The 21,806-nt window shown below is 42.6% G+C and overlaps 1 protein-coding gene across 2 annotated transcripts in view; it reads left to right on the top strand.

The window, feature by feature from the left end:
• LOC105021099 (nuclear receptor ROR-alpha A) overlaps nt 1-21,806 on the top strand; it is a 180,827-nt gene that overhangs the window by 98,140 nt on the left and 60,881 nt on the right. For both annotated transcript variants that reach the window (XM_010888571.3, XM_010888572.4), the window contains exon 2: nt 14,751-14,780. In XM_010888571.3, coding sequence (XP_010886873.2) covers nt 14,751-14,780 — 30 coding nt within the window. The remainder of the gene's footprint in view (nt 1-14,750; nt 14,781-21,806) is intronic.

Here is a 21,806-nt window from a genome sequence, read left to right on the forward strand (position 1 = left end):
GGGTGACGGACATCCAACCTGACAGATCGAATAAATATTTACCCTCACACTCCCCTGGGGACTCCCAGAGAAACAGGAAGAGGACAGAGTTACGGACGGAGAGGTTCTGTGGGCCGTTCCATGGTATGACCACTCAGTAGTTGGCTTCTTGGATGTGAGGACAAGGTTTTGTCACGACTGAATATATGTTCCACAATGTTACTTGTTTTTTTTTTTTTACTTGTGCTTGTTTTTGGCGAAGGCAGTGTATGATAGGGTTCTCAGATAATCCTCTTGACAGGCATCGTTACTGAGAGCTCTCTCTGGTGTCACCACTCATTCAACTGTCTCTGGCTCTCCCAGTGTAGCATGTTGTTGGAACAGTAAATCTCTGTTCAGGCTGCAGAACGGAGGCAATTGAAGATGACTGTTATCTCTTCTCAAAACAATTCAAATGAGTCCACTTAAACTAAAGAGGCGAGCGCTGCATCCCTCCTTGGCTGAGGTATCTAACCTCCCATCACAGTAGTAGAACATATCTTTTAAATCCTCCTCTCCTCCTTGCCTCGCCACTACTCCTTTCTCCTCTCATCCTTGCATCCTTGCCCCTTGTCTACTTTCTCCTCTCTTCCGTTCTTTTCTTTCTCTTCTCGCCTGTCTTCTCCTCCTCTCTCCTCTGCTCTCCACTCTCCCCTTCGCCACCTCTCCTCACGTCGTCCCTCTCCTTGCTTCCTCTCCTCATGTCGCCGTTTCTCCTTGCTTCCTCTCTTTTCCTCTCCTAACATACTCCTGTCTTCCCCTCCACCATCCTTTCCTCTCATTTCCACTCATTTCCTGTAACTACTCTCTCTTTTCCTCTTCTCTCCTCTCTTCCTAACAAGCCTGGCTGTTCAAAGCCTTCTCCCTGGCTCTCTCTCAGCACATGAAAGACCTGTTTAAAAATGTACGAGCACCAATCTGTTCCAGAGCTGTGGAGATGTAGTCAGAGGAGAAGAGGAGAGAGGAGCAGAAGGAAGGAGAAAATGAAGGAAGGATGGAAAGAATGAAGGAAAGGAAGGAAGAGTTTCTCCATCTCTCCGCCACTATTCCCCAGTCACTGGCCTGCCTTCATAATTCATGAAGCTGTTTGTGACAGCTGCTTAGACTGTAATGGAAAACATATGGAATGTGGTGTATTCGCTGTGTTACAGTAATACTATGAAGTTCGTTATTGCAGATAGTGTATTGTTCAGAGGAGATTTGAAGAGGATCGACCGGCATCTAACAGTATGCAGCCAGCTATTCACGTGTTGTATTTGGATGTTTACTCTTTGATCATGAGTGGGTTATCTTGTTCTCACTTTGCTCTTTGATCTCAAATAATTCTGGAGGATTGGAAAGATGCTTTATAGCGAGACAAAGGGGGAGATGCATTATTTTTTTTTATTTTTTTGCCTGAAAAAACCTGAAAAAAAAACATTTGGATTTAAGACTGGAGCAAATTCCGTATCAGCAGAAAAAAAGGTTCTCTCACTATACTTCTATCCAGTGATTTATAAATACATGCATGTGTTGGGTTTCAGACCAGAAAAAGGCCATATCAGCAGAAAAAGGGGTTTGTCACACTATGCCTCTACCCAATGATGTATAAACACCAATGTGGATATGTGTGTGTGTGTTTCTTCTCTCCGCTGCTGTGTTGGCTACAGTAGTTCATCTGTAGTGACCTTAAAGATCCTTCGCACAAAATCCTATTGATGCATATCTCATTTCACATGAACACACACAAACACACACTCTCCCTCACACACACATACACACACACACACGCACACACTAATTTCACTGTCCTTTCTCACACCTACATACTGGAAGACTTTATATGTTAATTCAGGCCAAATGGGGCGAATGATAGATGTCATTATCTCTGGCCTTTGCAACTCTCAGTGCCATGTTGAAAAAAGCTGTTGTTTATGACTCACGTAGTCAGATTGAGGAGAAGACTGGAGAAAGAGAGCAGTGGTTTTGACTGGGGGTGATTCTGAGAAAACAGTGACTACGCTACAGCAACACAAAAACAGCAAACAGAGAAAACTTGAAATTAAGGCATCTTGTTGTTGATGAGAATTTAATATGTATATGAAGGCACTTTTTTACAACATTCCTATCTGATGAGAAGGTTTTTGGTTACATAACAAAAAAAAAATTAAGTACATTGTACAATGCTGTTTTAAAACCTCAAACAAGATTGTTGCTTGCACTTGCTTTTAATGTATTATAAAACTCCATAAAGTACTATGCCTGTGTTTTAGTTTGCTTAAAGAAGTCTGATTGTACTGTGTTAATTTAGCTAATTGTTAGCTTAGCTTTGCTAAATGTTAGCTAAGATCAGAAGATGTGTGCGGCCATGCTCCTCCATTCTAATAACTAGTATATTTTTTTGTTGTGTTGCAACACCTTTTGAGTTATAACAAAAACGTACAGTGTTGTAGACCTTTACGAAATGTGTCATAAAGCGTTTTACATTTCAAAAACCTTTTCCCATATTGGGCGTACGTTCAGCGCATGCTATTCTGTAGCCTGTCAATCAAAGTGAAGCGTCTACAGCCCTCATCCAATCCAGAACACCTGAAGCCATTGGGTAAAACACATTGCTCTGAGCTTTAAAACAACATTGCAGCGCCGCACTACACTCTAAATCTTCCCTCTCCATAGGGTTTGTTACTCCAGGCTCTGAAACAGCCAGGCCGACTTCCTGTTACTGGACTGATTAATGAACTAGACTCTGTTGATTTATTTAGTCGTCCTGTTGATGCCTGGGTAACGCTATCTCACAGGGCTGGGCATGTGAACAGCCACCATCGTACCCTGTTCCCATCAATTAAAACATGGCTGACAAGTTGTGGAATATAATCCCCCTGTTCCTTTTAAGTGTTAAATTCAAAGCCTTGTTTTTTGTTCTGATTCAGATCTGGTTGTTTGCGCGGTATGCAGGTGTTCTGCAGGTTAAGTGGGATGAGTTCAGAAAGCTAGCGTATGCAGTAATTGGTTCCTTCTGTCTTTACAGACGCTAATAGGCTTTTTTCATGTGTGCCGGTGTGCGAACGACACCCGGGGCCACGCCGCCGCCACCACGCGATTCAATTAACATTTCTGAGGGATCGCAACACTAAAGCCCGACGACTCCAACACGCACTGACACGCATGTACTGGAATGAAAGAGATGTGCTTTGGAAGAGCAAAATCATGTCAGATGTTGTCTGATGTCCCAAATCAGCGGGAACATGCTAATTTCAAACCAATGAGTAGCCTCGTCTACTCAGATGCCTCAAGGACACCAATGGATAAACCGACAACGTGGTTAACACTCATTAATTACAGTGCACTGTTGTTTGGTCTCTTTATGTGTCCCATAAAGGGATGAACTCTCCACTATGTCTCAGTGTACTGTACGTGTCACATGTCCGCCAGAAGGCATGTCGAACACGACCAAATGTCTATGTTTGGGTGAGTGATAGCATGTCGGTTTCTTTATTTTCGTTATGTTGGCCAAGGGGATGTCGTGGGGATTTTGCTGCAGTGTGGGAGTCTGGAGTTCACCCGTAAAAAAGTAAACAAATATTGAAGTATTGGAGATTTTCTGTAACTGGGATCTCCTTGCCCATGTCCCGTGGGGGGCGGGCTTTAGCATCACACACATTAGGCTTCCTGTAACCAGGAGTCCGGCCCACCCACCCACACAATTGTCCTTGCGCACTTCTGATGTGCGTTTTACATTAGATTGGATTATCTATTGGTTTTGTTTGATGACCACTTAGTATATAAAAGGCAGAGTGATGAACTGTAATGGTACTGCTTTTTAGTAATGATTGGAATTACTTAGAAACAAAAAAGGACATACTCCTCTTTAATGTGGTCTAATCCACTTCAATGTGACATAGTCTCTACCCTTTAACTCAAGTCTTGACCTCAAGGCCAGTTCCACTTCTTGTCCCCATTTCAGCCCTCTAACCATGGGCTGCTTTAGACCAGGGACACCAGGTGGGCGACATTGATGATGAGGTAGGACAGAAGGTCAGCAGCCTCCTCGTAGGGGGAGTGTCTAGGGTAAATGTATGAGCACATTATGTTTGGTCTCAAACTTTACACGATTGCCTCCAGATTGCTGCACTGTAATTGAATTCTGGAATTAAGATTTTACAGAGGATCAGCCGTTTAATTCAGCATCCATAACTGTTTGTAGGGCAGGACTACATGCCATTATATTGAGAGAATTGTGACGTTAAGATTCGCTGCGCTATACTCAATCAGGTTTGTTATGATTCTTTAAGACAACGTTTCTTTTACAAACAAATGGAGTCAGATTATAGATATTAAATGATCACAAAGGTTTTAATCTTCTGGTGTAATCCCTCCTCAGATGGCTTCCACAACTTAACACAAACATGCACACTATGGTGACGTCTTCAGAGAGGCAGTTATAGTGCTGGAAAGCAGAGTGGACGATGTTACAGAGGAGGTTTCCATTCAGTGCCTGTTTTAAGAAGATTGATTAAAGAAAATAATTTTTGCTTTGGACAGATGAGTAAAGAACCGGTTGTGTTCTGTTTCAAAAGAAAACACATGCTTTGTACATAACATGCTTTGCACATAACATGCCTTCCACATAACATGCTTTGCACATAACATGCCTTCCACATAACATGCTTTGCACATAACATGCCTTCCACATAACATGCTTTGCACATAACATGCCTTCCACATAACATGCTTTGCACATAACATGCTTTGCACATAACATGCTTTGTACATAACATGCTTTGCACATAACATGCTTTGTACATAACATGCTTTGTACATAACATGCTTTGCACATAACATGCCTTGCGCTTAACATGCTTTGCACATAACATGCCTTCCACATAACATGCTTTGCACATAACATGCTTTGCACATAACATGCTTTGTACATAACATGCTTTGCACATAACATGCTTAGCACATAACATGCTTAGCACACACAAAACATACTTTTCAAACCGGTGCATCGGCCCTCTGACAGATGCCCAGCAGATGTAGGTTGTCGGCAATCTGAAAAAGTTCATGCAGAGCAGGGAGATTCGATTTAGACTTAGCTTAACTGACGGCTGAGGAGACTGAGGTTTTCTTATCCCAGCAGGGGTTTATGTCATGTATCTGCAGAGACTGTGGAGTCTGACTGGAAGTCTTTACATCCGTTCATGATGTGCTTTGTTTCATGTACTTAACACCACACGTCTCTGTTTTTGGCACACAATAGGAAAATGATCCTGCAGGAAGAGGAACCATGAACTGTTATGTCGATTATAATATTTTTTTTAAATTATTTCTGTATGAAGGGGTTCATAGGTTTTTTGTTATAAGCAAATATTGTCTTACATTTTTTCTATCCTTCAGTGGACCAACAAGTTATCAATTTCTGCTGAGCCAGAAAATTCACGGAACAACAGAATGATCAAATTATGATACAACATCTGTACTCTTCACACATTGTTTTTTCCAGATTATTTTTCAGGCAGAGGCCAGCAAAACCAACATCCAGGGTCGATCTCAATCCTGGAATCGAGCCAAGGCAAACAGCACTCAGATACACACACCACTTGGCAAATACCGGCCAGTTGGTGTGGCTTTCTGCATGTAAGCGGGGCTGAAAGGCCTCCTCAAGGGGAGCTTGAAATTCCTGTGTAGAACCACATGCCACAAACTCCTTGTCTAGAAACATACTGACTAAGCTTCAATTTCCTCTTTGTGTCTTCCTCTCAACTGAGCATAGCTTAACAGGTGATTGGGTGAAAGAGCCAACTTTGTATCTGTACATCCATTTCCCCCCTCAGAAATATAAGGTACCATGAGGCGTATATCAGCAGAGGTAGTAGAAGTGGGATTGGAGTTTAACACGGGACTGGAAATTCATTATTGTCTTGTCCTGTCATTTTTTTTTGCTTGCACTGATCCCCTGTTATAAGAAATAACTATCTGCTTTAAAAAAATACTCTCTTGTCCTGTCTCATGCAGATTTTCCCACAAGAAAGTGGAGGTAACTTTGTGTCCCAAACTTGACTTTGTATCCAGTCGTGTCCAGAACGTGACTTCGTATGCAGTCATGCCCAGAATTTGTCTTCGTATCCAGTCATGCCCAGAATTTGTATTCGTATCCAGTCGTGTCTGGAACTTGACTCCGTATCCAGTCGGGTCTGGAATTTGACTCCGTATCCAGTCGGGTCTGGAACTTGTCTTCGTGTCCAGTCGGGTCTGGAATTTGACTCCGTATCCAGTCGGGTCTGGAATTTGACTCCGTATCCAGTCGGGTCTGGAACTTGACTCCGTATCCAGTCGGGTCTGGAATTTGACTCCGTATCCAGTCGGGTCTGGAACTTGACTTCGTAGCAAAGTTTGAAGGACACAATTATTAGAATTTTACCTCTCTTGGGAACCCAGATTACTTAGATTGTTTGTAGCCCTAAATTTGCTTGACTGAATCAAGTAGTCAAAGGCTTGATAATTACATAATTACAAGTAGATGCTGGTGTGGTAACACAAGGTTTGTCTGGGGGCCCACTGGAGAGGTTTGAGAACCACTGTGCTGGGGTCTGACTCCCCAGTACTTCATATGGAGGTTTGAGAACCACTGTGCTCGGGCTCTGACTCCCCAGTACTTAATATGGAGGTTTGAGAACCACTGTGCTGGGGCTCTGACTCCCCAGTACTTCATATGGAGGTTTGAGAACCACTGTGCTAGGGCTCTGACTCCCCAGTACTTCATATGGAGGTTTGAGAACCACTGTGCTAGGGCTCTGACTCCCCAGTACTTCATATGGAGGTTTGAGAACCACTGTGCTAGGGCTCTGACTCCCCAGTACTTCATATGGAGGTTTGAGAACCACTGTGCTAGGGCTCTGACTCCCCAGTACTTCCTATGATGGATCTCCATATATACAGAGGAATGGACTGTGTGTTAAAAGTGTCAAGCTGTTGATGACAACATTTATCTAATAAATTCCTTGTTGGACAGTTATAATTCTTAGTTTTCACACTTGTCTTCCGGCATGCAGTTTGTTGTCTTTACTCTCTCTCTCTCTTGTGTCCCTCTGTCTGTCGCTCTTTGTCGTTCTATCATTGTCTATGTCTTTCGCTATTACTCGTTGTCTCTTTATCTTTGTCTCTAACTCTCTTTTTTGTGTCTGTCTCTCTGTGTCTTTTGGTTTTTCTGTTTGTCTGTCTTTCTCTCTTTCTTTTTCTTTCTTTTTCTGTCTGTCTTTCTCTCTTTCTTTCTCTGTATCGCTCTCTTATCCCTTTCAAAATGGAATTGAAATATTTTTCTATTAAAAAGTTCAATGTTTACTTGAAGTTTTCTCCTCGGGAAGGAAATAGACACCTATTAATGTAACTTGTGAACAGAAGTGACAGGTAAACACAGGAAGTATCGGCACAATTGAAAATAAGAATAGTATTGCAAAAATAACAACAGTCTCCTGGGGAAGAAAACATTGACAAGACCATGCGACTGAAAGCGAAGAGCTGTTACTGTTCTGGAAAGGAGGCTCTTTAAAGTAGAGTAGCCCAAATCGTTAGCCCAAATATTGATGTTTGACTTACTTGTGACTTAACTACGGTATTGCTTAGCGGACTGGCGAGGGTTTCTTCTCCTGCTTTGTTTTGAGAAAGGGTTTCAAATGAATCAACAAGGCACGAGGTGGTGTGGCATAAGGCCAGTGTTATCTTCTTACACTCAACACTATTGAAATAGAACTCTGCCTGTTACTTACTTTCTCTCCCTATTTCTCTCTTAATCCCTCTCAAGTCCTCTCTCTCTCTCAGTTCAGTTTAAGTTGCCTAATTGGCATGAAACAACAATTTAGTTATTGCAAAAGCAAACTCTAGAAATCATTATTAATTTACAATGGGAAATCATTAAGTAATGATTATTGTCAAGATTGTGAACAGAACCATTTGTTGAACAATAATGATCAAAACACAAAAGTCTGTTGGAAATGTTTTTTCAAACTTTGAATAATGGTCTCAGATTTCAAGAATATACACCACCGTTCAAAAGTTTGGGGTCAATTAAAAATATAATTGTTTTCAAAACAGAAAAAAGAAAAAATGGTCAATTAAAATAACATCAAATTAATCCGAAATACGATGTAGACATTGTTAATGTGGTAAATTACTATTGTAACTGGAAACACTGATTTTCAATGGAATATCTACATAGGCATACAGTGAGTGGCTGATTATCAGAAACCGTCAGTCCTGTGTTCCAATGGCATGTTGTGTTTGCCATTTATCATTTATCATTTCAAAAAGCTAATTGATTAGAAAACCATTTTGCCACCATGTTAGCACAGCTGAAAACTGCTGTTCTCATTAAAGAACCAATACAACTGGCCTTTAGACTAATATCTGGAACATCAGCAATTGTGGGTTCAATTAAAGGCTCAAAATGGCCAGAAACGAAGAGCTTTCTTCTAAAACTCATCAGTGTATACTTGTTCTAAAAAATTAAAGCTATTCCTTGTGAGAAATTGCCAAGAAACCGAAGATCTTTTACAATGCTGTGTACTACTCCCTTCACAGAACAGTGGATACTGGTTCTAACCAGAATAATAAAAGAAGTGGGAAGCCACCGGTGAACAACAGAGCAAGAAGACAAGTACATTTGAGTGTCTAGTTTACGAAACAGACACCTCACAGGTCCTCAACTGGCAGCTTCATTAAATAGTACTCGCAAAACACCAATCTCAACAAGAGGTGACTCCAGGATGCTGGCCTTCTATGCAGAGTTACAAAGAAAAAGCAATTTCTCAGTCTGGTCCAATAAAAAGACAATTATTAAGATGGGCAAAGGAACACAGACAATGGACAGAGTAAGATTGGAAAAAAGTGTTATGGACAGACGTTTCTAAGTCTGATGTGTTTCAAATCACAAAGAATATTCATGAGACGCAGAGCAAATGAAAAGATGCTGAAGGAGTTTTTGACACCATCTGTCAGTGGTGTCAAATAATCCTCCAACATGGTGGAGGCAATGTGATGGTCTGGGGGTGCTTTGGTGGTAGTGAAGTGGGAGATATGTACAGTGTTAAAGGGATGTCGAAGAAGGAAGTCTATCACTCCATTTTACCATGCCATGCCATACCCTGTGGACGATGCTTGATTGGAGCCACTTTCGTCCTACAACAGGACAGTGACCCAAAACACAGCTCCAAACTGCAAGAAATATTTAGGGAAGAAGCAGTCAGCTGGTATTCTGTCTATAATGGAGTGGCACAGTCACCGGATCTCAACTCTATTGAGCTGTTGTGGGCGCAGCTTGACCGTATGGTACGTAAGAAGTGCCCATCAAGCCAATCCAACTTGTGGGAGGTGCATCAGGAAGCATGGGGTGAAATCTCTTCAGATTTCCTCCACATGTTGACAACCTGAATGCCAAAGGTCTGCAAGGCTGCAATTGCTGCAAATGGAAGATTCTTTGACGAAAGCAAATTTTGAAGGACACAATTATTATTTCAGTAAAAATCATTATTTCTTTTCATGTCATTGACTATATTTTCAATTCAAACTCATGTCAAGTATGTTTTCATGGAAAACAAGGACATTTCTAAGTGACCCCAGACTTTTGAACGGTTGTGTGTATATTGTCTCCTGTCTTTCTTATCTGCTCTCTTTTTTTCTCTCTTTGTTGCTGTCTTGCTGTCATTTTCTCCTCTCTCCCTCGCTATTTCTGTCTCGCTATTTTGTTATGTCTTTTTCCTTTCTCTCTCTGTCTTCCCTTCGTCTCACTGTGTGTCTGTCTCTCTATTTCCCTCCATCTTTTCTCCTTTTCTCTCTCTCTTTCCCTCACTCTCGTCCTCAGCAGCTAGGCTCTAATGTTTAATTCAACAGCTACTTTACCAAACGGCCAAACACTCACCTGGGGAAAGTCACAGAGACTGAATAACAGCAGAATACCTTATGAGAAATGCACTACTGAGGTGGACTGTACATTTTTATGTCGCTGGTTAGAAACTGTCTCAAAGCAGCACGATTATTAGGGCCTATATATCTCAAGAGCATGCTATATATTTGTTTCTTAACCTTCTTTGAAAGCGAAAGATGTTTCAGCAAGACTTGAATTATTAGAATTTAAGTACTTGATTTATTTGGGATCTACAAGAGACTGAATCATTTATGCCTGTGTTTTTAGACCACTATTGAAAATACATCCTTTTCGTTCCTTGGAGTTTAATTTGATGCAAATTGACAAATTATAACCAATTCCGTGGTGATAAAAACATACCAGCAGCGACTTGATAGTCGATATAGTAAAAACCAATTATAACAGACCAGAAATAACGTTGTCCTGGGAGTCACCAATCATTCCGCTTATAATTCCTCCGGAGAGTTGGCCTCTCAGTGGATTAGTTAAGTGTTCCAAAAATTAGAATCATTATTTTACGTTTATTTTAGGATTATTTTAATATTATGGTTTTCATATTAAAATATTCAGGCTGTGTTGCTACAGAGAAGTTTGTTTTAATGACTTTGTCAACGTTGCTCTCCTCTTCTGGCTGCTTCCTGTCAGTCTGTTCTGTTGACTTGGGGTATGTTGAGGATGATGACTCCGTCATTCAGTGAGGTCATGAATGTTGCTCTTAATGATGACTCCTCTCCCAGACAAGATAGGACAATCACTGTATACACTGAAGTACTCTGTAGCTTACTTGATCGAACGCGGTGCCTGGAGTCCTGTGACCACCCATATGTATAATGTGGTTGGATAAAAAGCTTCTGCTCAATGGCATGTATGCCATGCTTAGTTCCCATCTCACATTTGACCCCCGTGTTCAGAATGTGTACCCCGTTAGCTGTTGACTCGGGGCAACTCTGAAGGTGTCGCCTAGCAGAAGGAGCAGGTTGTTGTTTCGGGTGAAGGAATACTTTATGCAGAAGCACCAGGAAGCCAGAAGGTAGACCAGGCTGGTTTGAGCGTTGGGTCAGTGACCAATAAAAACAAGGTCGCTTGTTCAAATACCTGAGCTGACCAGGTGAAAAATCAGTTTTGCCCTTGAGCAAGGCACATAATAGTGCCCCTGTAAGTCATTCTGAGTGGGAACCTCTGAGCAAACTGACTAAAATGGAGATGACAGGAGAATCATGTTAAGGTCAGTAAGCATGTTAAGGTCATGTTTAGGTCAGTAAGCGTGTTAGGGTCGGATATAAAACGCTAACAGTGCCCCGCGAACCCAACACAAACATAATTATCAAACTGCTGCCCTGAGAACAGTCTTGGTTTCCAGTAGTGGGATTCCTCATGCGACTCTGAGAAGCACGGCGTCTTCATTTCAGCCCTAACCTCTCTCCTGGCTGGCAGCCTGTGTCCACCCCCAAACCCCACCACCCCCACCCCCCCCCCGCTCTTCACTTGGGTCCATCAGCACTGTCTAGGTGAGCTGAAACTGTTAATGCATCAGTCAGGGGCGTTGTGAAAAAATGGATCCCCCTCTGGAATAGGCAGGGGTTTAAACTAATATCACCCCGTACCGCGCTAAGGGGACAGCTCTATTAGGGGGAAGGGGAAAGTCACTTTGAACATCATTGCCACTCTCACACGGAGACACAAACACACACTGTGTGTGTCCTTTTTGAGGTGACAGTGCATTTATGATAATCATGTTGCTGTCAGAGTTATAGGGAAGGCGTTATTATGAGTTACTGCTCCAGGCCCGGCATCATGCCACACTTCCACTGAGTCTCCAGACCCTGTGACCGACAGTTTAAACTGAGTCTCCAGACCATGTGATTGACAGTTTAAACTGAGTCTCCAGACCATGTGACTGACAGTTTAAACTGAGTCTCCAGACCATGTGACTGACAGTTTAAACTGAGTCTCCAGACCATGTGACTGACAGTTTAAACTGAGTCTCCAGACCATGTGACTGACAGTTTAAACTGAGTCTCCAGACCATGTTATTGACAGTTTAAACTGAGTCTCCAGACCATGTGATTGACAGTTTAAACTGAGTCTCCAGACCATGTGACTGACAGTTTAAACTGAGTCTCCAGACCATGTGACTGACAGTTTAAACTGAGTCTCCAGACCATGTGATTGACAGTTTAAACTGAGTCTCCAGACTCCCCCTCTCCTCCTTCTCCACTGTCTTCCCCTCCCCTCCTCTCCTTCTTCACTGTCTCCACCTCTTATCTTCTTCTGTCTCTGTCTCCCCCCTCCTCAACTGTCTCCCCTTCTATCCTCCACTCTGTCTCCCCCTCTCCCCCACTGTATCCCAGTCTCCTCCCCTCCTTTTTCTTTTCTGACATTTTCTCCAATCCCCCACCCCCCTCCTCTCTTCCTCCCTGTCTCCCCCTGTCTCCCCCTGTCACTGTGTTTTCTCCAAGCGTCTTCCTGGTGTCATTACTCTATACAAGTCATTTAACAGTCTGAACTATAATACTTTGTAAGGGAATGAGTCGAGCAGTGTTGTCCACCGTCACCAGTGTGATTAATTATTACAAGGCACCTGTCCTGGCACTGATGTCTGTCAGATGACATTAGAAGCCCTCCACGCCGCAACCATCCAATCCACATCACATATTTAATGAGGCCAAGGCATTAACCGGCGTGGGGAGATCTAACCTCGCTTCAACCGTGAACTACCCTTGGCCAGCCCTCCATCTCCATCCTTCTGTCCTTCCATCCCTCTTCTCCTCCATCCCTCCATCTCTCAAGGAGACCTGATATACCCCTTCTGTCTGTCTCCTTGTCTCTCTCTCTCTCCTCCTCTCTGTCCTTCTTTTATCCCGTTCTCATCACTCATTATTTATCTCTCTCTATCTCTCCCTGTGTCTCGGTCCCTCTCTTTCTCCACCCGCTCCCTCCATCCCACCTCTCTTTCTCCACCTGCTCCCTCCATCCCTCCTCTCTTTCTCCACCCGCTCCCTCCATCCCACCTCTCTTTCTCCACCCGCTCCCTCCATCCCTCCTCTCTTTCTCCACCTACTCCCCCATCCCACCTCTCTTTCTCCACCCGCTCCCTCCATCCCTCCTCTCTTTCTCCACCCACTCCCCCCATCCCTCCTCTCTTTCTCCACCCACTCCCCCATCCCTCCTCTCTTTCTCCACCCACTCCCTCCATCCCTCCTCTCTTTCTCCACCCACTCCCCCCATCCCTCCTCTCTTTCTCCACCCACTCCCCCATCCCTCCTCTCTTTCTCCACCCACTCCCCCCATCCCTTCTCTCTTTCTCCACCCACTCCCCCATCCCTCCTCTTTTTCTCCACCCACTCCCTCCCTCCTTCCTCTCTTTCTCCACCCACTCCCTCCATCCCTCCTCTCTCTCTCCACCCACTCCCCCCATCCCTCCTCTCTCTCTCCACCCACTCCCCCCATCCCTTCTCTCTTTCTCCACCCACTCCCCCCATCCCTCCTCTCTTTCTCCACCCACTCCCCCCATCCCTCCTCTCTTTCTCCACCCACTCCCCCCATCCCTCCTCTCTTTCTCCACCCACTCCCCCCATCCCTCCTATCTTTCTCCCTCCACTCCCCCCATGTCTGAAGGAGAGCCTCACCTCTTTATTAGCTCCTCCTGGCTGGTCTGGTCTGGGCTTGGGTCGGCGTCTCCTGCCATTCCTCTGGTCTCCTTGACTTGTGGAGGAGAACGGGGGTTCACACTGCTCCTCCGTTCTCCAACCACCGCTAGCTTTCCCCCTCTCATATCCCTCCCTCATATCTCTGTCCATCCTTTTTCTTAGGTAAACGGCTGTATATTCTGAACACTGCCTGAATGAAAATGGAAGACTATGTGTTGTGTTTATACTGTATAGTGTGGAGGTTTGTTAATATGTGACGCAAACTTTGTGTTCATTCTAATGTTGTCTTCTGAAAAGAGATGATGTGCCTCTGATTTCATATACAATACAAGAGTTTTAAATACTCAAACCCCATCTCCCCCCCACCTTTCTCTCCCCTCCACTCTCTTCCCCTTTCTCCCCCTTTCTCCCCCTCCCTACCCCCCCTCCCCCCTCCCCCCTCTCTCCCTCCCTTACTCTCCCTCCATCTCTCCATCTATGTTCAGTAACAGGCTGTATATTCTGAATGGGGCCTGTGTTGCTGGTATTAGCAGGGAGAAGTTCCCCAGTTTCAGTTGTGATAGAAGTTTTTTATCCTGTGTTATCTGGACTATTTGAATGGCTGGTGTGTGTGAATATGTGTGGGTGTGTATGTATGCATAAGTGTGTGTGTGTGTGTGTGTGCATTTATGTGTGTGTGTGTGTGTGTGTGAGAAAGAGTGTGTATAGTAAAGAGCCAGATGGTTGATAGGTTGTACTCGACAGGAGAGGTGAATTTGGCACAGTGATGATGGGAGGTGAGAGTCAGGAACAGTTGTCACACACACACGCACACACACACACACACACAGACTGACAGACATGCTCACATGCACGCAAACACATGCTAACACGCACATATTCACACACAGACACACTTATTCACACACAGACACACACACACAGACAGACAGACACACACACACACTCGCATCCTCCCACTTCCATGACCTTGTCTCAGGCTGTAGACCAGGGCAGGGCACCAGTGGAGCGAGTCATAGAGGACCAACAGATTTATGCCTGAGGTGAAGTACAGTTGGGTTGTGTTGGTTTGGGATCCCGGAGGCCTTTTGGCCATTCATCACTCTTCTATCAACGGGCAAAAGATGGTGATTTTTTAATGTATAATACTGTAGTAGCTAATAGTGCTCTCTCTTTTTTTCCAGGTTTGACATCAGCTAAGAAGACTCATACATGTAAGTCTTCATATTTTTTACTCGCCTTACGCAGAAGCAAGGTCGGTCGCCGCGCTGCCGCGACACGAGACGTTCATCAATACTGAAAGAGTGTGTCGCCAATGGGGCTCCCGGTGTCAGCCATTTAGAATAGCCCGTGTTCCTGTAGAAGGCCAGAGAATCAAACCCTTATGATTTGTCAAAGCAGCCTCCATCTTCCCGTCCCCTAGTGGGCCCATTATCAGCCCACAGCCGTGCCTCAGCTCTGGGGCTCGGTGTGTTAATGACAGGCTGATGATGATGGAAGAAATGGATGAGTCTAAGTGGAGTGTGAGTTGGGGTAGTACCACCGCACTAATAAGATCCGCTGACAGCTCACCGGGTAGTTAAAGAAGGCAAGGAGAGAGGCAGGGGGTTTTCCCATCCTCTCCTCTCACTGTTCAACATTAGCCAGCCAATACCATACGCCTAATTGTGGGTTGGTGGGCTGAATGTGGACATGATATCCCCCTTATGATGTGAGTATATGTGACTATATGGAGTGAGTATATGGAGTGAGTATATGGTGTGCGTATATGGAGTGAGTATATGGAGTGAGTAAATAGTGTGAATATATAGACTGAGTATATGCAGTGAGCATATGGTGTGAATATATGGAGTGAGTATATGGAGTATATGGTGTGAGTATATGGAGTATATGGTGTGAGTATATGGTGTAAGTATATGGAGTATATGGTGTGAGTATATGGAGTATATGGAGTGAGTATATGGAGTGAGTATATGGAGTATATGGTGTGAGTATATGGAGTGAGTATATGGAGTATATGGTGTGAGTATATGGAGTATATGGTGTGAGTATATGGAGTATATGGTGTGAGTATATGGAGTATATGGTGTGAGTATATGGTGTGCAGCTTCAAGGTTCCGCTGAACAGTGTGAAAGCAAGGAAAATTTACATTACCATTATAATATGCTGAAGAAGGCCTACTCCAGATATTGTAAGAGGGCCTGTTGATGCCATTGTGCCGTTTCTGTACAGATAATCTCTCTGTAAGATTTCCGTTCTGTTCATGCGTATTATCCCCTCCAATCCTCTTTGGCCATGCATAGAAAGGAGCCATTGTACCGTTCCTCGGTTGCATATAAATAGCAGTTTTTTATTCATCAATCACAGAGTTTGCATTGATCAGAATGTTGAGTCGTTCACAAGAGCTTGCCGCCTTGGTCGTGCATTTGACAGGTTAAATGGTGTGATGTCTGGAGGAGTCAAGCTACAAGATGTTCCAGAATGTTCCAGAGCATGAAGGACCCCTTTAGTGATCCTTCAATCCGTGACATCACGTCCTGTCTTGATTGTCCACGGGCAGGACCCCTGGAATGTTTGGAAAATTGAGAATCGGAAGACTAATCCAGTAGAATGTTCTGTTCTGCAGGTTTAAATAGAATAGACCAACGAATGGGCTCTTAAACTGAACACAGGCATGAGTCATATCTGATTGGGAGAGGGAAGCACAGTGGCATGACTCATGGAGAATGTCTTGTCATTGATGTAATACATGTGAGTTGTGTGGTGTTTCAATCCCATTGTCTACATTCACTACACTCATATTCGAATTGGATTTAAATTAGAACTGACAGCATTTTAAATTATTTGGATTCTGAAGCCAACATGCAATCAATATTCATGTAAACACAAAACAATTCCCATATTAAGACAGAAAACAAGAACTACAATTCACCTACAGTGGCAGTACTCAGGGAAGCACCCCCCCCCCCATGCATTTTTAGTGAAAGGGCGGGGAGGACATCCACAGAGCAATATCCAGAAATCACCAGTGTTCAGGTTGGTTGGCCTGTCTCTCCTATACGTTCCGTATTACCTTCTCACAATGGCTTCACATTCTCTGGGCTCTGACTGATTCTTCCAGATGTTGTTCCTGGGAGTTTAGACGGGGAAATGTGCACAGGCCTTTTTACTGAGTATGAGCTTTCTAGAGCATCTCAAAACGTTTAAAAAGTTCAAGCTTTTCCGGATCATCGTAATTAAGCTAAAGAGTTCATGCTTTTCCTATGCATCGTAACACCTTTATTGAGTTTAAGGTTTTCAAGAGCATATTAACATATTTAATAAATTCTAGCTTTTACAGAGCTTGACAAGGTAGCCTTTTGGTCTAGGAGCAGTGTTTCTCACCTAGTAGGTTGCGACCTAAAAATGGGTCGCCAGAGGTTTTCCAATGATTGCGGACAAAACATTTATAAAATAAAAACTTTATTTTGAAGGGTTACTGCTACATAGAAACAGGCACGCAGTTCATCGCTTAATACAACGCAAAAAATAAAATAATATTCACATACTTTGATTAGCACATCTTAGTTGTGACATTCTATGACTAGTTGAAGAGTTTCGTGCACCAGTGGTGATCACTCCCGATATAGAAGTAGCATGTCAACAATATTATTCTTAATAAAACATGTTAACCAAGCAGTTTTTTTTCAGATGTTTTACATTGCGCTAGCTAGTGCAGCTGTGGCTAAAACTATTTTTACTGAACTGTTATTGTCAAATTTGTTTCCAGAAGGAAAATCTACTGAAAACCGAAAGGGGGACATTGAGGTGTTAAAGTTAAAGATTCACAACTATACGAGTTTAAAGTTTCAACTGCTTGCAAAAAAACTGTGGTCTGCAACATTAAAACTTGCCAGTTTACGCCACTGCGCAACAAAATATCGTAACTCTTCTCCTCTTCAGTGTTTCTGTCAGCTTCTTATGACGCAGCTCCGTGCTGCCTTCACGGAACAGGACGTCAGAGTATCATCTAGATAATGTCACCCACATGGCGTTTACTGTGGAAACTGTGGAAAAATTTATTTCTCTCAAAAGGGTTAATTTCTCTGAGGGATACACCGTGAACGCCTTGTTATCGCAGTGGTTACACATTTACAAGAGGGATATTCCGATGTCGGACTTCCCCAAAAAGCAACTTAGCATCCAGCATCCAGACGCACATTAAAACACCATTCAATACAAATGGCTTTGTTGACATGACAACAATACATCCAGACACAGGGTTCTCACTAACTTTTTAACTTTTTTCCTTTGAAAGTTAATCCTTCTGCTTTTAACCCTTGATAAGTGCCAGCTTGTTTTTGCGTTGGAACAATTCATAAGTATGATTATTGTTTTTGGCATTTCTGATTGGCTGTTGTTTAATGAAGATTTGTAAGTGAAATTTCTAGGTGTTTCTGATTGGCTGCTGTTTGTTTTCCTGGGAAACAAATAAATATGTTGTTTGTCATTCAATGATGTGCTTTTTTGATGATAACAATAATAATAACAATAATAATAATAATAATAATAATAATAATAACCAATAATGATAATAATAATAATAACAACAATACTTATAATCATAATATAATACTCCTTAATATTCAGGGCAATCAGCCTACATCTTATGTGAAGGGGGCAGTAAGGGACCTGGATAATGGATAGTGGGGCGCTGGTCCAGAAAATGTTGAGAACCACTGACTGCATTGGGCCAGTAAATCAATGGTTTCTGGTTCTAATCCCAAACGAAAATGTTGTTCTGTCCCTGAGCAAGAGTGGTAGCCCTAACTGCCCCCAGGTCGTTGCTCTGAATAAGAATCGTACAACACCTGGTAAAATAACCTGCATTTTCAGAGCATCTCAAGATATTTAATAATTCTTCTGTACATTTTGGATGTAGGATATGCCCCTGTTTGTATTGAATAATACTTGGCAAAACACACACTCTCTGCAGCATCAGAATAGCCTGAAGCTGATGTCTTCTGTTGTTATTATTTATTTAGCTAACATTTGTTTGAAGTTGTTTACCGGTAATCAGCTTGTTGACTCCCTGGATCCAGAGCTGTAGGGATTTTGTCTGTTGGTTTTAGTCTTGTGAGATGTGTGATAAGTAGCTTGTTAGCTCCAGCTAAAATAAGTATTATGAAGCAGCTCTAGTAACACATAGACACCTTGTTGTCCTCATTCAAGTGTCAGTCATGTCTGTTAGCCGAGGGATCTCGGCCTAGTGAGATCCCTTAGTCGTCCATGGTCTGTCCGTCCGCATCTTGGTATTATTGAGAAGCCATTGTTGTAAAGGGTCATCACACAGGAACTGAAGATATGGGACACATGATGAGGTTGCTGCTTCATTCCGGTCATGTTCAGGTAAGGCAACAAAGGCAGGCTGACTGAGGTCGTGTTTCCCAAATGGTGGTGTCTGGATCCGCCAGTCCAGGACATGCGATTCAGAATACTGAATAGTGTTTATGATGATATGTTTTCAGAGTGAAGAAGAGAACAGAAATGACCTAAGATGCCCTAGGTTTGACATCAATACTTTTAGACTTTAATATTAGATGTGTGTCCAGGCCAAAATTTATTGGCACACTTGAAAAGTTTTATAAAATATCCAACCTGAAAAAGACTGCCTAACAGTGGAATTGAAAATATGAGCCTCTGAGACGGAGATTTGGCTTTTTACAATAATGATCCACTGTGTTCTATTAGCTGTTCAGAACACACCATGGCAGGTCTGTGGTAATCATCAGTCATATGACCAGTGATCAAGAAGAGACACTTTTCTGTCCATAGTCTCAGTTAACCTAGAACTAAAGTCTCACATTATGTAGATGTTGAAATGCTCAATTCATCTTCTGGGTCCATGTTCAAAGAAAGATCGGACCCTTAACCAAGGGCTCCACCTGCTACCTCCTGGACCGCAGGAAATGCGTTTTAGGAAATCATTATGGATACCTTTGCAGGGGGCAAGAGCAGTATGGCTGTGTGCCGGCGTGGGTAGAATGGGGCAGATTCAAATGCTGGCCTTGATCAGTTGAAGCTCTCCCCATCCTGCCTTTGTCAGTGGTGACTATGTTCTCACACTGAAGTGCCGGAAACAGCTGAGAGGATTCATTTTACTTTGAGTCTGAGACAAAACAGAAACTCAAACAATCCTGTTGTTCACAGAAGGAAATGTGATGTTAAGATATGTGAAAATGTAAAACTGTTACAACATACCAATAAAGCCATTTTAATTCAGTTGAATTGATTCATACAGAACTTCACAAGCTCAGCATTACAGTCAAACACCCAGGTGGAAGTCATAGGATAGACAGATGCCGCATGGTGTCTGTCTGCTGTAGGAATATGGAGAAATAAAGACCCCCTTCCCTTCCTAACCACTTCAAAAATATGAAGTAGTTAACAGAAGAAGCATGCATAGCATATTTGGCAATTAGATAGATTCAGTGTACATTTTCCCTGAAGAATGGGGCTTGAATTATTTTGATTGTGACAACACGAATCCTGCCTGGATCGCCAATCCTTCTGTTTAGCAAGGAAGTGACCACCAACTGACCATCAATACCAATACAAATCGATCAAATTCCCTGTCCAGAACACACAAACATATTATTATGAAAGGGAAATTCTATTAGATCTCTTACTTCAATGTTAACACATTATAAATAGTGATCAGTTTAGCACAACACCTTGTGAGAATCCACATTTAAAAAAGGAGACATTAACAGTGCAGTCCCTAACCAGGAAAAAGATAAATAACACGTACTGTCAGAGAAGAAAGAATGCTCTAAATGTGATTAAATTCAAGGTATTTATCTCCTGAAATTTTTGGAATGAAATGCAGGATTTCTAGAAATCTTTGTCGAGGAGAAAATCTGATTTCATTTATGTGAAAAAATAGAGACTGTAGACCGTGCAGTCGCTTAAGCCCAGTTCTGTCATTATAATAGAGACAGTAGTTCACACCATGTCACATACATGACTCCCCATACATTTCATTTCTGATTCGTTTTTTCCTTTTATTTTCTTGTAAATGTATATCTTTTTTTTGTGTTTTTAAATAGAAATTTAATTTAAATAGACTCTGGATTTAGCCCACATGCATTTATAAATTATTACAATTGGACTAATTAATATCTCACCCGGCACAGCCAGAAGAGGACTGGTCACCCCTCTGAGCCTGGGTCCTCTCTATGTTTCTTCCTACATTTTGGCTTACTTAAGGAGTTTTTCCTAGCCACTGAAATTCAACACTACTGTTGTTTGCTCTTTGGGGTTTAAGGCCGGGTGTTTCTGTAGAAGCACGTTGTGACAACTGCTGTTGTAAAAAGGGCTTTATAAATACATTTTATTGATTGAATAATTTGATATTATTAGTTTTGCTTTAATAGTGTGTTTGCTTTGGCAGAAAGGGACATTTATTCCTGTTAATAAAGCATGAAATTAATTGAGATGAGGTGTGACGTTCGTCCCTGGCTGTGGACAGCATTGGTGTCACGGTTGGTGTACTGGTGGAGATTGAAGGAACCGGGCGCAAGCCGAGTGGCAGTCAATTTTGTGGGTTTTTAATTGAAAATAACACTGAGCACTTGAAAACGTTAAACGCAACAAAAAGTATAAACCGAAAAGACCTACTCACCACATACATTGACAAACGCAGACATGGAACAATGACCAACAAGGACTGGGATAACATGGCTGAACTAAATACACAGGCTAACGAGGAGAACAGAAACAGGTGGGGGCTAAACACAGGTGAAAGGAATAGACTGATAAACTGAAACAAGAACAGGAAATACCATACAAGGACAAGACAAGTCAAGGACAAACAGAAAACACGAAGCGGAACAGTCCCATCAGGCTGGGATCGTTACAATTGGGTATAGTTACACACCCACCCACCCACACACACACACCCCACAAAGACACAAACTTTCCTTTGTGTCTGTGTTAAGGGACACAAACTTTGTGTCTGTGTTCATGTGAATTGGTTACATTCATGTACAGGCAGGTGGTCACAATTGTCTCTTATTAATAGTTTTATGATGGCTGATGGGAGGGGCTTCCCTTACTAAAGGATCCTCTCTGTCAGTTCAAGGGGGAGGCCATTTTGATTATTGTGAGTGGACAGAGAACCATTAGCTGAGTGAGGCACTGAGTCTCTTTGTTTGTTTTTGATCACCTTGAAAATAAATAAGTTTGTGTGGAGCATTTG

The sequence above is a fragment of the Esox lucius genome, chromosome 2, assembly GCF_011004845.1.
Source record: "Esox lucius isolate fEsoLuc1 chromosome 2, fEsoLuc1.pri, whole genome shotgun sequence".
Classification (NCBI taxonomy): Eukaryota; Metazoa; Chordata; class Actinopteri; order Esociformes; family Esocidae; genus Esox; species Esox lucius.